The sequence below is a fragment of the Centropristis striata genome, chromosome 5, assembly GCF_030273125.1.
Source record: "Centropristis striata isolate RG_2023a ecotype Rhode Island chromosome 5, C.striata_1.0, whole genome shotgun sequence".
Classification (NCBI taxonomy): domain Eukaryota; kingdom Metazoa; phylum Chordata; class Actinopteri; order Perciformes; family Serranidae; genus Centropristis; species Centropristis striata.
This window is the reverse complement of record NC_081521.1, coordinates 29,110,337-29,128,776: the sequence shown is the minus strand read 5'-3', so window position 1 is coordinate 29,128,776 and position 18,440 is coordinate 29,110,337. Positions and strand designations below refer to the sequence as shown.

Below are 18,440 nucleotides of genomic sequence, written 5' to 3'. Positions count from 1 at the left end.
TGGGGATTCATTTCAGTTCTTCTCACTGCTCTATCCAGTGGTGGAAAAAGTATTCAGATCCCTTACTTAAGTAAAAGTACTAATATCACACTATGAAATTACTCCACTACAAGTAAAAGTCCTGCATTCAAACCTAACTTAAGTAAAAGTACAAAAGTATCAGCACCAAAATGTACTTAAAGTATAGTATCAAAAGTAAAACCACTCATTTTGCAGAATGGACCCACTCAGATTGTTTTATATATTCCAAATATTTTATTAGATTATTTGTATTGATGCATTTATGTAATCACTCAGGATGGGGCCAATTTTAACTACTTAATATACTGTAATGATGTTTAATTAACAAAAAGAAACATCTTATCACTTTAAATGTATCATGATTTTCATGTCAAAAGTAACTTAAGCTGTCAGCTAAATGTAGTGGAGTAAAAAGTATAAAGTTACATAAAATGGAAATACTCATGTACTGCTTAATACTTAAGTACAGTACTTGAGTAAATGTACTTAGTTACATTCCACCACTGGTTATAACACTGCAGAGTTTGACAGATCTGCTCTAAATAGCTTCTAAATATCTCTAAATATGCTGCTAGGTGTAAATGTGCCCTTCAACTACAGGTGTGAGGCGTATGCATCCTGGTTACCCTACTGTATGTGTAATTACACGGTTGCATGGATGCTGGGTCTGAGAGGCACCCGCCCCTGTCAATTATCAGACTGTTGGGAGGAAGAGAGGAGATTATGCATAATTGCCAACCGTGGCTGGGCCTGGGTGTTTCCTCCTGAGTCAAATCACCGAGACAGAAAGGTGATAAGTGGATTTGCCATGCGAGCAGACAAATACTACGTTGCTCAATTGCATACCTTCCACTAGATTTGGCTCAAGACAATATGATTCACAATAAAGTCTGCCAAAAAAATAATGATTTAAAAAGTGATTCAGCTCATGGGTTAATGATAAATTAAAAATAAAATAAATACAATATAATACTTTATTTAACCTCGTAAGGCAATGAGGTTTCCCTCATTTACAGTGACAACGAGTACATTTACAAACAGTACAAAAATACAAATTCAAAACATAGATGATGTGAAATGCCATTTAATATAACTCTTTAGTTCTAATCAGGTGCTCAAGTTATTTTGTATCTAATAGGTGTGAAGGTGGAATTCATCTTGATATTTTGTTTTCCTCCAGAATCTGAACCACAACTTTACTTTTCTCACTTACACACATACTTTTGTGTGTAAAATGGGACTATAGATAGGGCAGGGTTTAATTTGATCTACATTAAAACATGCCCCATGGACATAATTTTTATTCTTAATGACACTTTTTGTGCCACCGAGCCTGTAGAAAAGATTATTTTACCTTTTGTGTCGGGATATAATACCCCGGGAAACTGGCAAATCCATTTTGATTGACACTCTGCTCTCATGTTACCATAGGGTTCACACAACAGAGGCTTAACAGGCAATTAATATTGAATGAAGCTAAACTTGGAGGTGGTGTCTGATACATAATCTTGAGCAGTTAGTTTGTCTTGAGCTGTTGTTGTAAGATTCCATCTACAAGTGGCAACTGTTGCTAAGGGTCCCATTACCAGAGTAACCGGTGATTGTTTACATCGGTCCCGTGGCTTTGCTTGCCTGCAGTGTGACAGACAGCGGCTGATTTCAGCGGGCTAAACTGCTGACAGACCATGTGATTTCACCTGTGTCAAGTCTGTCCTTCAGTCTGCACAGGTTTGCTGTTTGTGTGTGGGCCTTTTTGCCGTTGGACTACAAGGTTGAGCGCACATGGCAGAAGAAGAACAGGCTGAGTGGGTTTTCATGGAGTCTGGCTGTACTTGTGTGTGATGCTGGAGTTGCAGGTAAACCCCTTCGCTTCTAAATGTCATCATAATAAGGTCATCTCAGGTTTTCTATAAGACAAAACACCACAATTATTTTGAGATAGTACGTTTTCTTCACCAATCTTTTTGATGTTGATGTTTGATGTTCCAGGTTTGCCAAATGAGATGTTCCATTTGAACTATACAAACAATATAAAATCGCAAAATCTTAAACTGGTGCTAGCAACACCAATGTTCACCAAATCAGACAAAACTAATCTAAGAGTTATTGGAGAGGCAGAAAATATTTAAAAAAGCTGCTTGCAATCTTAATAATCTATATTTGTGCAAACCATACTAGCACCTCTTTGAGGCTGTATAGTAACTGGATCCCACATCAGATACATCTGCAAGGCCGCACTTTCTGGTGATTCACAGTAATTTTAGATTGCCACCACCAGTGTAGGTATAACTGATTTATACATAAATAACAATCTACGTGTGAAATTAAGTTTATGTACATGGAGATTTACATGTCCAATTACAATACGAAAGTGATGAAAGAAAGCAGCAAGAACGATCGGCTGACAATCTTAAAAAGTAGCATCATACATCTGAATTTTTAATCTACTGTATTTTATTGTGAAGGACGGAAGTATGGTCCAGGTGTGTTGATAATGATGGTTGATAATGGTGTTGTTTATTTGGCTTACCCAGACACATTAAACAGATAGCACATGGCTAATTCACTGGTGTTAACGTCCTTTTGCCGATTTTGGTAAACCCGAGCCTAAAGTACACGGTTAAAACAATATACCGTTCGAAAGATAATAAGTTAATCTCTATTTTCACACCACCTAATTATTTTGAAACATAACATGATCATTTATATTAGTAGTTTATGTGATATTTTGATAGAATGTAGCCAAAAGCTAAACTACTCCACAGTCGCATAGCCTGGCTAACACCAGACTAATCACAAATGAGATTAGTCTGGAAACCAGCCGTTCATTTCTCTGTAGAGGAGGCGTGGTTTACGATCCTCCGGAGCCGTTTATTGGACGCTTAGAATGTCTATCAAAAGCGTCTGTAGGTTGCCTTGTCTGTAGCCAATCGTATCAGTTATACCAGATGACGTAGTGGAGCAACAGAAATTGATGTTTGTTGTGTGTGTGTGTCTGTGAGAGAGTGTTGCTTGCTGCTTTGCTTCTCCAGTTCTCACTTTCTGCAAGATTATTTATTTTCACGCTTTATTCCCCCTCATGTCATTCAGCCACACACATCCACTGATTTTATGGGCAATAAACAAGCTGCTGCGAATCTCTCGGCGGCTCCGCTGTCCCCCGGCCCGGAGCGAGATCACCGGCGTTACGGTAGCGGGGCTAATAGCTAATAGCCCCACTACCGTAACGGCGTAACGTTTGTCCTGGAGGTTCGAAATGAAATTCGAGCGCGCAAGGCAGTATGGGTATACCCAGGCTAACAGTCGCATGACTTGAATGTCACTACCGCTTCAGACGCTCTCCGACAAGCTAACCAGCGTTTCTGACAAGCTAGCGAAACTATAACCTAATAAATAGTTTATTTACCTAATATACAATCTGAAAGAGTTTGGAAGAGAAAAACAGGACTAGAGACTGTGAGGCAGACTAGTGAGAGAGTTCCCGTCCGTGTCTGGCGTGATGACGTTGAATGTCCCGACAACCACTGTAGTCTCATTTAGTCACTTGTTAGCAAACGCCTTTTTTAAGGCACGTAAAAACTACAAAATTCACAAGTTAAGATATTTACTAATGTATTTTGTGACGTGCAACAAAATATGAACCTCTCTGTAGCTTGTGTTAACCACAGACCTTATTTCAGACATCTAACCAAAAACCCATTGCGCTAAAATGCTAACTGGGTTCTGGGTTTAAGAACTCATTCCTGTGGCGCCATATTGATGGCGTAATTTGGAGCCAGAATCTCACTCCCAGTAGTGATTGGTCAGTGGACCCATGGTATCAAGGTCGCACAGTGTGTCATCACAGCTGTCAATCATTTTTGCTCTCCTCTTTTACAGGATTAAAATAACTAATTCACACCAAACATCAGGGGGATTGATTTGATTTTCTTTCACAGGTTATCCACAGGGCCTTAAAAAGTCTTTAAACGTCAAAAATCCAATAATTTGAATTCAAAGCCTTAAAATGTCTAAAATGCTCTTTAAATCTCATAAAATGTCTTAAATACGATTCTGAAAGGTCATAAAAAAATTCAAGCACAAAAACATAAAGCGGTCATAAAATGCTAGCAGCAAACCCTTTCAATCAGCAAGTATTGTACCACATTTTTTGCCAGTATGGATGTGAAATGGGTCTTAAATTGTATTTATTATGGTCTTAAAAAAGTCTTAAATTTGACTTGTTGCAGCCTGCAGAGACCCTGTTTCTGGAAGGGGGCAGGCTTCACTTCACTTTCAGTTCACAAATAAACACCTCTCATTCCTGGTCTCCATACAGTGTCACTGCACACAGGAATAGGTTCCTCCTCCCATGTTGGAACATTTTTAGCAATCACCAGCGATCTGCACCGTCACAAGGTCATGTCATCTGAGTGCTGGGTGGAGCCCTGCAGTGATGGCTGGGCAGAGGAGACAGGACTGGAGAAGCAACAAGGGGAAGAAGTGGAGAAGGAGGAAGTAGAGGTTCCCTGTGGGGACGACAAGCCTGCAGGAAGCCTGAAGCAGGAGGAGCCAGGAGGAGAACGGCCTTTGTCACCTGACCGTAGCATGCAGGAAGTGACATCAGAAAGTGTACTGGAGCAGGTCCAGAGGGAGGAGACGCAGATTTGGAAAAAGAGAGAGAGGTTTTCCCACATGACTGTCAAGCAGGAGAGGCGGGATAGAGGGTCAAGTATGATGTCATTTCTTATTCTTTCCATATGTTGATCCTTTATTGCACCATAACAAAATAAAGATCACCAGCACATACATTAGTGATAAAAGCTTATGTGTTTGTTAGAGGTTTGAATCACCAGAGGCCCATGATATGATTTTATCCTGATACTTGAGTCATGATCCAATATTATTGCAATTTTAAGCATCTTGTACGGTGGCCCTGAGAGCTCCCAGCAATGCAACTTAAGAAAACACATGCAAATACACAAAACACAAGCAAATTAAGAAAAAATCTTCATCAATTTGACAACATATGCACAGCATTTAGAAAACACGCTGCAAAGACCACAACACAACACAACACATTAGGAAAAGCACTGCAAATAAACTGCAACACAATGGAAATTTTTCCAGAGGACACTTTTTTGTATTTGTTTTCGGAGGACACTTAAAAGTGATGCAGACATCTGGACACGCTTGTTTTTTACCCAGATTTTGACTCACATCGCTATTAAGGTTCTCTCTTCCTGCCAGTGGTGTTGGAAAACAAGATATAAAAAAAGTGTTTTTGATTTATTTTAACATTGTGAGCATCTGCTGTTAAACTAGCGTTAGCCTTTTGCTTGTAATTAGCCTGCCAATTCAAATAACCTGATGAAATAAATACACACGGTGAATTGTGAAAACATAGACTGTAGATAGCAGAGGTGTGGACTCGAGTCACATGACTTGGACCCGAGTCATGAATTTGATGACTTTGACTCGACTTGACAAAATGTAAAGTGACTTTATATTGACTTGGACTTATAACTTCTGACTTGTGACTTCACTTAGACTTGAGCCTTTTGACTTGAAAAGACTTGCTACTTTCCCTAAAACCCAAATATTTAAAAGTATATTACTAAAGACTGCTCTATCTCTCTTTGTGTAAATGTGTGCTTCTCTTGCTGTGTCTGTCTATGTGTGTCTGACGTGTGCTGTTGGCACAACATCACAACACTTGGGACTTGACTTGACTTGAGACTTGTCGGTCTTGACTTGGGACTTGAGGGCAAAGACTTGAGACTTACTTGTGACTTGCAAAACAATGACTTGGTAGATTTCTCCTAACATGGCGTGTTTCACACTATCTACTAGATAGTGTGAAACACGCCATGTTAGCTGGCTCTCCTGCTGTATCTCCAGTAAAGTAGTTCCTAAAAGTGAGCCCACACAGCTTCTGGAAAAAAACAAAAACGTAGAAAATACTGACGCTAAATATCAATACTTGCCGGCCATGAATCGATATAATATTGCCACGCCAAATATTGTAATACTATGCTGTATCAATTTTTTCCTCCACCTCTAGTGTTTGTGTGAGTGACAGTGTGCATGCATGATTTCTGTGTTTTTGTGTATGTCATATCAGGTGTGGGCCTGGTGGAGCGGTACCTCCGCAGGTCCTTCCCTAGGGGCTTGTCGACCTGCTCCTACCCAGACAGGGACAGGCAGCGGCAGGTAGAGGAGCCCCGGGGGCCTGGGCCTTTCTACTTCTTTGGAGGAGCCAATGGAGCTGAAATGTAAGTAGAGAAATATGAAATAAAGGTCATGACAGTCATCAAAAATGTGTTGAATTCTAGGTAAAATGTGATCACATATAAAGGGAAATTTCAAAAATAAAAGGCGTAAGAAAAATAACTTCTAAGGAGATATTCGCTTTCATGAGTCACCTGCTGTATATTTTGCTTTGGCCGTCTTTAGTTTAACATGTGACCTCTGACCTCTGGATTGTTGTGTAATTAAAGCAGAAGTGTGACTGATTTCCTTTGGGACTCTCCTTCAGAGTGAGCGGTTACTGTGAGAGCAGAGGATGGAAGAGGATTTACAACAAGCACAGGGAGGATTTCAAACTCAAGTGGTGCGAGACCAAAATACCAGCCAACTACTGTAACTTCAGAGAAGGTCCAGCACTGTATTAATCTCAACACATAATCTAAATGCTGTATTTTACTATAATCTGTAAAAATGTACCACATTGTGAAGGAAATGCCTTAGAATTTACAAGGGAAAAAAATGAGGTAAGACATTACAGGTCAAAGGAGATTTTCTTATGGTCAGTTTTGATATTTTGGGATATTTTGCTCTGTAAGATGATTATTACAGTCTAGTGGAAATAAAAATACTTAAATACTCATTAATGCTTTTATTTTGCTACCCTTTGTCTGTTTGCATCTGTAGATTTCCCCTAAATTCAGCAAAGTTTAGCATAACATCGTGCCTTATTTGCATATTTAAACATTACATTTAAAAAAACATGTAACACAAAAAAGTATTGTCTTAATATACAGCCATGTAAAAAATTATTAGACCACCCTTGTTTTCTTAAATTTCTTGTTCATTTAATGCCTGGTACAACTAAAGGTACATTTGTTTGGACAAATATAATGATGAAAACAACAAAAATAGCTCATAAGAGTTTAATTTAAGAGCTGATATATAGCCATTTTCAATGGTTTTCTTGTTAATAACCAAAATCATTATCATTTAGAAAGCCATGGAAAATGGCTAGATATTAGCTCCATCATATCCATGACTGTATATACATCACTGTTCACCTGCCGTGTCTCACCTTAAATTATTTTTTCATTTATTGTTTCATATTAATTCTGCATTCGAAACACAGTAAGAAAACCTGAAATAATTCAACTTGAAAAAACATGTTTTCCTAGGTGAACAGTTGGTGTACCAGATCCCCAACAACAAAGTGCTAACCACTAAGATTGGCCTCCTCAGCAGTCTGCGGGAGTATGAGCGAGTCAGCAGCAAAGTGAACCACGGCCGAGGACTGAGGTTTGTGTGTGGTAACAGCAGACACATATATCAGCTATTTCCTTCACACAATTTATAGTTGTGTCACATATCTCCTAGCAACAATCTAGGTGCCATCATGGAGGTTCAATAAAGGCCCGGCTCTGCAAATACTGATTGAAAGACATATCAGCCAGTGATACTATTTAATAAACACGGCCAAATGGCATCAGAAAACAGGCCTTTTATCTGAATCACATTGGCTTGGTGCTGAGCATTATGTGTATCAGTTATAGAAACGATTTCATGGTTAATTATTGATAGTGAATGTATGTTTAACCGAGAAATAAGTCTTAAATATCAAAGCATTCATTTTTAGGGAATAAGATATTCAGAATTAATCATACAGCACAGTCTCATGGTACAAACGAACCAAAAAGCCTGAAGTCAGACTTCAAAGTAAAGTAACTCGGTTGAGATTTTGGCCTCTGTGTTTTTACAAGCATGTTTGTATTAAAGGTTTCCCACTATCCCGTTAACTGACTGCTGGTGGCCATATTTATATGTAAATGCTCTGTAAATATATATATATTTTTTTTTGGCCATTTTCAAGGCTTTATTGATAGTGAGAAACAGAGTGAAAGGGGGAGACAGAGGGGAAGACATGCGGGAAAGGGCTCCGAGATCGGATTCGAACCCGGGCCGCCCGCTCACGAGGACGGTGCCTCTATGGTACGTGCTCTACCAGGTGTGCCACCGGGGCGCCCCCATGCTCTGTAAATATTTAAGGAAGTAAACATGTTTGTTTGGCCTCAAGGATACACTGAATGTAACAAAAAGATAGTTCCGTTTTCTTAAATAGCCATTATGAGACAACGGGTACCCTGAGCCCCTTGATTTAAAAAAAAAAAAAAAACCCTCATGGCATAGATGATTTAAAGACAGCTTTAAATCTATAATAATACAATATTCAAATGTGCAATGTGCAAGAAAAAAAAGAACAGAGGCCTCATTTGAATTGACTGCAGGACTTGGATTTATTGTGTTGTTTTTTATTATTATCTGGTAAAAATTAGACTTTTTTTCTCACATCAGCTCAGTAACAGCAGTATACATGATTGCTCATAAAGTTGGAATATATATATATATATATATATATATATATATATTTTACCTCTTACCATGAAATGATTGTGACAGTGTGAGTTCCAACTTTATGGGTGACCGTGTATAAACAGGTAACTTAGAAATGTCCTTATTTTTGAAAGAAAAGCTCAATTTAAAAAAATGGAAATAACAGACATACAGTCTAGACATTGTTAATGTGGTAAATGACTATTAAAGCTGGAAACGGCTGATTTTCTTATGAAATATCTATTATATATTGTCAGCAACCCTCGCTCCTGTGTTCCAGTGGCACATTGTGTTAATCCACGTTGATAGTGTTGAAAGGCTCATTGATCATTAAAACACCTGAGCATTATGTTAGCACAGCTGAGAACTGTTTAGTGTTGATTTAAGAAGCAATAAAATGATCCTTCCTCAGGCTGGTTGAGAATCTAGATGTAAAGTTGGAGATTTGTACAGGTTAAAACTTTTATTTCTACTCTTGTCAATGTCTTTATTATATTTTTGATTCATTTTGTAACTCATTTCATGAGTCTGTGTTATTTTCATGGAAAACAACACAGACATTTTCTGGATGACCTCAAACTTTTGAGTGCTAGTGTACAAAATGTTTGCAACTCTTCAATCACTTGAAGCAAACCCAAGGACGTTGTCTACTGTACTGTTAGAGTATAATGTAAAGTTAATACATTAATTGGAACACATTAAGGTAAAAAAAGAGGCATGGTTCCTTTAAGTACTCTATGATTTTGGTTTTAGCGGACAATTGCAGTTATCTAGAGTACATTTCTCTTGCAGTTTTTCAGTTCAAACAGCTGAAGACACACACAAAGACATTAATTTGGGCCTTGTTCTTCACAGGAGGCTGAAAATGGAAGAATTTATTCCCACTACCTTCCGCATGGATGTGAGGGAAGAGAGGGAGGCTTTCTTTGCCCAGCAGGAGGGTAAAACAGCCAAACACCTCACCTACACTAACCTCTAACATACCATCCTGATACAACAGCAACACATCACTCATTCAACTAGATCTGTGTTTATTTAGAAGGCTCCGGTTTTAAAATGACATCAATCAGACTTTACCTGCCATACCTCCAATAATGAAAAAGAAAGAGAGTAGTTTGCGCTTGGCAGTGTTAAGACAACTGTTGCCTTAGTGATTGTTTAATCGAGAGGTTGAGGACGCTGGAAAATAATGCACTTCAGCTCCCATAAGGCCCTGATTAAATCACCAGGGGAACATGCTGTTGCCATAGAGATGAGTCAGCAGAGGGCAGGGCTGAGACACAAACACACGAAGACCCGCTCAACAGGATCTGGGTGCCTATAGCTGTTGCAGCACAGGGCAGGATGGATGGAGAAAATAAAAATATGTTTGATATTAAAGCTAAGAAAAAGACTGGACTGGAAATCATCTCCTGGTCCATGTTTTGTTCGTAGTAATACAGACACACAGCCTGATGATAAATGACGTGCAGGTTATGACAAACATGGTTATCACTAAGTAAACAGCAGAAAGACAGAGACAGCTGGTTTAGATCTCTGGATGACTGATGAATCTGGGGAGAATACAAAGAATAGATCAGGAATAGGAGAATAAAAAAGTCTCTCTAAAAAATAATTTGGGAAAACATATTTGGTATTTGGCCCCAGCCTGGAACACCCCATTAGAAATAGTGTAGATCCGCCCCTGAATGCGTAGTGTATAGTATTCACTGTAGGATTGAATAGGATTTCTTTTCAGCAGCAGGGGTAAATACCAATCAGCACTTTAGAAAGTATAAAAAAATGACACTCGACTGCAAAACAAGCTTTAGAACAGAACAAAGTAGGGGGGTCCAGGGGCATGCTCCCCCAGAGAAACTTTTTGCCCAAAAAGCCTAAATTTGGTGCCTCTCGCACATTCTAAGGCCCTATTCCATCTTAATCACTGTATATTTTTTAATGAATTGTTGTAAGGGAGAATAAGGGTTCTTCTGTGTTTTATTTAAGGCATCATATTTTGACAGCTCTTTTTCTGTGGTGGACTCTGCTAACACATCCATATGCTCCTATTTTGAAAGCTACATGTGATCGCTTTTATTTTGAAGGCAGGTCTAACACATTCGTACCTTAACGCTTAGTAAATATAAGCATACAAGTGAAGGCTGACTGACTGCAGTGTGCTTTGTTCTCTTCCAGTAACGTTAGCTAGCCATCCGCTCTAACAGGCAGTCTAACCTCACTCAGAAACTTGAGTAATGCTAACAGAGTGCTGTTACGGTTGTTCTGACATCTCCATTCGCTCGTCCCCGTGGCAAGAGAGTGCTGTGGTCACTGCTACATAATTAAAAAAAAAAAAAACAACAACAATAAAACAAATCTCCTATTCAGAAGTAGCGGTGGGCATAATATAGCAGAAACCCTGGTATTTCGGACACAGCACTCATTAGCTTTCATTGAATAATGAAGGAAATAAACATCTAAAAGCAACAATGGAAACAGCCTCCAAACAGAGAAAGGCTTTATATTTCTCACCTGTATATGTCATACATTTTGTTGATTTACCTGATCTAAATATATGACTGTTGTACCAGGTGTGAGCAACAATGAGAGTCACATGTGGATCTGTAAGCCCACGGGTCTGAACCAGGGCCGAGGGATCTTTCTGCTGAAGAGCCAGGAGGACGTAGCGGCCTTCAAACTGAAGCTGCAGCACACTGAGGACAGCCAGGCCGACAGAAAGACGCACCACCGCCAGCCTCAGGCGCGCGTTGTCCAACAGTGGGTCAACACACAACACAACACTGCACTTTTCATAGACACGCTGTGAATGTCTTGAAGGTAAACTGACATTTTGGTCTCAGTTACATCCAGAGTCCACTGCTCCTGAAAGGGAAAAAGTTTGATGTGCGCTCTTACCTCCTGATCGCCTGCACTGCTCCTTACATGGTTTTCTTTCGCCACGGATACGTGCGACTGACTTGTGACCTCTACGACCCCAGCTCCAATAACCTCTCTGCCCACCTGACCAATCAGGTACACACTTACACTGTATAGGCTCTGCCAAAATATCCTCAAGTGCATTAAGTGCCATTATAGGTTTTCTACCTGCTTATAACGGGAGAGAGGAGTAAAGGACTACTCGTTAGTAGCTAGTAGTCTGCAACCTCACTGATAGATGCCATCAAATCCTGCACACTGCTCCTTTAAATGACAGGTCACAGTTTTAAGGGTAGCTTCACAATTTCTAATGAACTAATTAATTAAATAAATATAAGTAAAAGCGTGTGTCGATTTAACTACTCAGACATAATTGCAACCACAGAGTGATCTGGGGTCAGAACACTGTCAAAATTACCAACTACGACTGCTAGCAGCACTGAACTGGCCCTCGCAGCACACACGTGTCGGGGCATGCTGCCGTTGGGGTGTGTGCGTTACAGGTGCCAGTCAATACCACCCCTATGAATTTCATTGCCTTAAGTGTTGTAGTGTGGCCACGGTACCAAATATGAAATTAGACTGCAACCACAGTGCCACCTAGGGGCCGATCAATAAAACCTTAAAGGGTTATCCTCAGGAGGGCATTGACAATAATTGTACCAAGTTTTGTATAATAATGCACAAACTATCCCTTTAATCCTCATACAGTGACTGAAGGAGGACTCTTAACTGATATGTATAAGTTAGAAGAGGCAGGTAGCAATGGTGGAAAGTAACTATGTATATTTACTCAAGTACTGGACTTAAAGTACAATTTTGAGGTACTTTTATGTACATTTTATGTAACTTTATACTTCTACTCCACTACATTTTTAGCCAAATATTGTACTTTTTACTCCTCTACATTCAGCTGACAGCTTTAATTACTTTTCAGGTCAAGATTTAAAATGAAAAACATGATACATTTAAAATGATTACCCATTTTTATAAATTAAACCACTTAAAAGTTTATTAGGTAGTTAAAATGAGCGGAGTGGAGTCATTTCAGTGCGGTATTAGTACTTTTACAGAAGTAAAGGATCTGAATACTTCTTCCACCACTGTCCTTTTTACTTCTTTACTTTTTTATTTTTTATTTTATTTTTTTATTGTTGTTTATTTTATTTTATTTTTTTAAATTTGTTAATTTAAATTTTTTTTTTAATTCCTTTTTTTAATTATTATTTTTCCGCTTCTGCGCATGCGCGGCCTTTCTGCGCTTCTGCACTATCTGCGCAGAAGCGAAAAAAAAGCCGCGCATGCACAGAAACGAAAAAAAGCAGAAGCGCAAAAAAAAAAAAAAAAAAAATGTTTTAATAAAAATTTTACAAAATAATAATAAAAATATAACAATAACAATAAAAAAATAAAAATAAAAAAGTAAAGAAGTAAAAAGGACAGTGGTGGAAGAAGTATTCAGATCCTTTACTTCAGTAAAAGTACTATTACCACACTGTGAAATGACCCACTACCTAATAAACTTTTAAGTGGTTTAATTTATAAAAATGGGTAATAATTTTAAATGTATCATGTTTTTTAATTTAAATCTTGACCTAAAAAAGTTATTAAAGTTGTCAGCTAAATGTAGAGGAGTAATATTTTGATATTAACATATCACAATAAAAATGAAACCACAATTAACAGGATTGTGTCTGAAAACAAAGTTATTCAAAGTTTATGGTAATGGTATTTAACATACAATGATAAAGTACTGGGGTGCGTCTCCTTTAAAGTAACTGTACTCCTATAGGAGTACTTCATCATTAAAGCATCAAACAGTATCAGGGAGTATACTCCCTGATACTGTTTGATGCTTTAAATTAGGACACATGGCAAGCATTATATCTATTTATTTTATTTTATCTATTACAACTGAATATAGTCTGAATCGGTCTGAATATAGTCTGAATATATATAATCTATATTATGTTCTATATTTACATATTTTGTTCATGTAAATATTTATATTGCATCTATAAGTGACCTACAACATTTCATTTAATTCTTATCTTACAAAGTCATTTGGGACAAATTGATTGACAAAGTCATTCAACTATTTGACCATTTTTGACAAAAATCAACATACTATAGTATGACTTTTTGTCCAATTATTGGACATCCTATAATATGGATTTAAAAAAAAATGTCAATTAGGAACAGAATATACAATTAATATGTTTCAACAGACTATAATACAATAATTCTTAGCATTTTTAGGCGTTTTAAAATTTGACCATCTTTGACAAAAATTGACATACTATAGTGACGTTTTTTTGTCAATTTTTGGACATCCCATAATGTGGTGTTTTCTGTCATTTATGGACAAACTATGCTCTAATATGTATCAACAGACTATAATAAAGTAATTTTCAGCATTTTTAGGCATTTTAAAACTTTACCATTTTTGAGAAAAAAATCAACTTACTATAGCATGACTTTTTGTCCAATTATTGGACATCCTATAATATATATTTTTTTGTGTCATTTATGGACGACATATACAACTAAAACGTATCAACAGTGCTTAATAAAGTAATTTTTTAGCATTTGTAGGCATTTTGAAATTTGATCTGTTGATACATATTGGATCATAGTTTGTCCACAAATGACAGAAAATCACCATTTTATGAGATGTCCAAAAAAAGTAAATTAATAGAAACACCCGTGAGTTATGACCTAATGTCAGTCATGTAAACTCCAATTTAACACAAATTAAAAAGGACAAAACTAAGCATGATTCTGGACAGATATTTGCACCCCATGCCTTTTTTTTCATTCCTTGCCCCCATTCTTTCTGCTGACTGCTACATGTGTCTCTGGTCCCCCTGCTTTCCGTCTCCAGTACATGCAGAAGAAGAACCCTCTGTACAGCCAGCTAAAGGAGGACACTGTGTGGTCCATGGAGAGCTTCAACACCTACGTCAACGACAGGTTTCAGGTTGCCAAGGACCTGCCCAGGGACTGGGTGCTGGGCGCCTTTGCAGTGAGTGCTGCTGTGTGTTGTAGCTCTCAGGGACCAATTACTATTATAATGATGGTTGTTGGCGCTTGCAGCTAATTGAGATTGCAGATAGGCTTGGATGAGTTCATTCCTGTCTGAGGATACATGACGTTATTATACTATAGAACTACATTTTTTTATCCAAAGTACAGTACATGGTACAATGTGCACATTCGAATCATTTTAAGGTTGCACCTGTTTGAATGAAACCTCAAACTCTGACAGTGACACACACTGAAGTGTATCCAACAACCACAATGTGGCTGTTTGGTTTAACAGAAACCTGCCGCAGCATCATAAATATAAACAGCAAAGTAAGTATATGTCCAACTGATATCTGTGACACAGTACATAGAGAAAGGATCTAATCTGGTATTAAAAATACACTTTGTGTAGAAATTAAAATAGAAATATTTGAAAGATGGGATCATCACATATACATTCTACACATCAAAGCTTGATCTATATCCACTGTACTCTTCTAAAAGTTTTTATAGATTGTAGTTTTGGCTTTTCAGCCCACAAATGTATCTGTCATCAGCACTGTGTTGTGTTTATACCTTGTTCTGCTGCCCCCAAGTGGCCAAAAGAATCAATTTAAGAGGCTAAGTTGTTCCAACATAATGTTGATTTAAGAAATTATCAAATCATTTGAAAATTGCAGATGAAAAAAAAAGGAATTGAAGAATTGCAACCACACATTTGCAGATTATGTTGCGCAGAGCTGCAGAGATGCAAAATGGCTGCTAGAGGAAGTGCTTTGTTTTATGTCACTCTGAAGCCTAATTTGACCAAATGGTTGTTTTTTCTTTCCATGCATCAGAAACGCATGCAGCAGATCCTCACACAGTGTTTCTTAGCAGTCAAATACAAGTTAGTCTGCCGACTGGGCTTCTTTGACTTGATTGGCTGCGACTTCATGGTAGACGAGGACTTCAAGGTGGGTGAGACTTCACTGAATATCTGGGGGGAAAAATATTACCAATATCAACATTCTATTCTAAAGCATTTTAGGCATTTTTGGACAAACTGCACTATGACCCTTTTTTAAATATTTCCAACATTCTATAGTATGCCATGTTTGAAAATAATATTTTTGGACGCACAATGCTATTATCATTTTCAACATGTTGGAATAATTCTGTCTTCATGTGTTCATGATAGGTGTGGTTGTTGGAGATGAACTGTAATCCAGCTCTTCATACAAACTGTGAAGTGCTGAAGGAGGTGATACCCAGCACTGTTGAGGAGGCACTGGGTGAGCTCACTTTATTACAGATTCAGTAGATGTTTAAAGAGTAAATGTAAAGGTCCAGTGTGATGAAGGTATGGGGAAATATTGTCAGAAATGGATTAACGGATTTAAAAAACTAAGTATAGTACAACCTTTTCTTTCAATTATTGGACATCACATAATAAAGTGTTTTTCTGTCATTTAGGACCAAAATATACAACTACAATAAAATAATTTTTAGGCTTTTTAAGAAGAATCAACATACTATGTAAAGTCTATTTTTGTCAAAAACGGTCAAATTTTAAAATGCCTAAAAATAGTAAAAATTACTTTATTATAGTCTGTTTATACATATTAGAGCATAGATTGTCCATCAAGGACAGAAAAACACCATGATATGGGAAGTCCATTAATTGGACAAAAAGTAAAACTTAGTGTGTCGATTTTTGTCAAAAATGGTTAAATTATAAAATGCCTAAAAATTGTGAACATTACTTTATTATAGTCTGTTGATACATATTAGAGCATAGTATGTCCAGAAATGACAGAAAAACACATTTTTTTAAAAACATATATTTATTGATTTTCAGGTTGTACAGATAACAGTTCAAAGATACATGGTCAAAAAACATAAGCATAAAATAGTCCCATTACATGATAACCCTCCCCCATCTCATTAAATGAAAAAAAGACAAACAAATAAGATAACAAAGAAAAACACCATGTTATAAATCAAATATAAAAAAGGGTGATTCTTTAAAATGCTTTAAAATGCTAAAACATAATTCACCTATCTGCTGTCTGTTGATACATATTATGGCATAATATGTACAAAAATGACAGAAAATGTCATATAAAATGACAGAGAAGCTTTAGAATAGCACTTGTTCATGGTAATAGTATAGTTCCCTATGTTGAATATGTTTATTATAGTTTTGCTTACTCAGCAGGCTGAAGTATGAAACCACCACCAACATGTTTGTATCTGCTGTTCATGCTCTAGATTTAACTCTGGAGATCTTCAACAAGTGTCGTCTCAGGCAGAGGATCCTTCCTCTGGCCAGTCAGAGGGACTTTGTGCTGCTGTACAATGGAGTGTATCCTCCTGACTCAGAGCTAGCCTGCAGCAAGAGCAACACAAACTGCGAAATCAACCTGAAGATTACCAAAAAGGCTGAACCTAGGAGATGTAAGTCAGGGACAACATCCCTTTACGGTGCCTCAGCGAGCGTTGAAGGAAGGGGTTGTTCAGAGTCTGACCAGCGTCCCACCACCTCCACCTCACCTCCCCAGCAAAGCTCTCCATCAGTGCAGGGTCATTTACACAGCAGCAGCAGCAGCAGCAACATGCAGACTGGTAAAAATAGGCACCCCAGGCCTCGGGTGGAACTCCAGCTGAGCAAATGTACTTTGCAACATCATGTGAGAGCTGCAGATGACGGGAAGCACTCTAAAGCTGAACAGAGGTCAAAGGTTATCATGTCGGTGTCCTCAGCGGGGATCTCTGTCTGTGGATCTCCAGAGAAAACGACAGCGTTCCTTCCCCATGCTGGACCTGCTTTGATGAGTGAAAAAGAGCTCAGAGAGACAAAAGAGGAAGTGTGAGACATCATATTTAAACAGCTAGGTTCCACAGAGCTTTGTCAATCAAAAAACAAAAAAAATGTACACTTCAAACACCTGGTGCTGTTTAAATTCACAAAATAAAGTTTTAATGTGGCAATAAAGTACGTATTATCACCTGAAAAATTATAACTAGGCTCATTTTATTATTGCTTTGTAAGTAATATGTTGTTTTGATTAGGTTTTTCTTCCAAAAGAAAAGCCAGATTTGTTTACTATAAATTTAAGTACGAATGGAAAATATTTCCAAAAATTGGACAAAAAAAGTCGATATAGCATGTCGATTTTTGTCAAAAATGGTCAAATTTTAAAATGCCTAAAAATGCTGAAAATGTCTTTATTATTGTCTGTTGACACATATCAGAGCTTAGTTTGTCCAGATATGACAGCAAAGCACCATATTATGGGATGTCCAAAAAATTGGACAAAAAAAAGTCGATACAGCATGTCGATATTTGTCAAAAATGGTCAAATTTTAAAATGCCTAAATTTCAGAAAATTACATTATTATAGTCTGTTGACACATATTAGAGCATAGATTGTCCGTCAATGACGAAAAAACACCATGATATGGGAAGTCCATTGGACAAAAACAAAAAGTCATACTATAGCATATTGATTTTCTGTTGGTTGATGAGTAAAGAAGAGCTCAGAGAGACAAAAGAGGAAGTGTGATGCATCATTCTTAAGCAGCTAGGATCAAAAGAGCTTTGTCTAAAAAAAATATGTGGTTTTAATGTGGCAATAAAGTATGTATTATCACCTGAATAATGATAACCAGGCTGATTTTATTATTACAATGTAAGGAATATATTGCTTTTAATGACGTCCACCCCCCCCCCCCCACCCCCCACCCCCCCCCCCCCAAAAAAAGCCAGATTTGTTGGCTATAAATTTAAAGCACAAATGGAAAATATATCCATCCGTCATCTTGCGTTAAGTTGCATCACTTTACACAAACAGAAGCAGCTCCTGCCTTGTGGAGAG

General features: G+C 37.6%; 1 protein-coding gene across 1 annotated transcript; it reads left to right on the top strand.

The window, feature by feature from the left end:
- Positions 1-4,608: 4,608 nt before the first annotated feature.
- Positions 4,609-18,197, top strand: ttll10 (tubulin tyrosine ligase-like family, member 10). Its single transcript, XM_059333045.1, has 11 exons — positions 4,609-4,732; positions 6,125-6,275; positions 6,539-6,657; positions 7,425-7,545; positions 9,493-9,578; positions 11,208-11,394; positions 11,478-11,649; positions 14,438-14,578; positions 15,420-15,536; positions 15,761-15,854; positions 16,834-18,197. Exons 1-11 carry the CDS (start codon positions 4,609-4,611, stop codon positions 17,433-17,435), a joined length of 1,914 nt encoding a protein of 637 aa, XP_059189028.1. The 3' UTR covers positions 17,436-18,197.
- The last annotated feature ends 243 nt before the right edge of the window (positions 18,198-18,440 follow it).

What these genes read in the sequence shown, in the direction of transcription:
- ttll10 (XM_059333045.1), top strand. Translation starts at nt 4,609, where the DNA reads ATGCAGGAAGTGACATCAGAAAGTGTACTGGAGCAGGTCCAGAGGGAG. An exon ending in CTGCCCACCTGACCAATCAG is followed by an intron (nt 11,650 to 14,437) that starts GTACACACTTAC and finishes TTCCGTCTCCAG; the next exon opens with TACATGCAGAAGAAGAACCC. An exon ending in TGGTAGACGAGGACTTCAAG is followed by an intron (nt 15,537 to 15,760) that starts GTGGGTGAGACT and finishes TGTTCATGATAG; the next exon opens with GTGTGGTTGTTGGAGATGAA.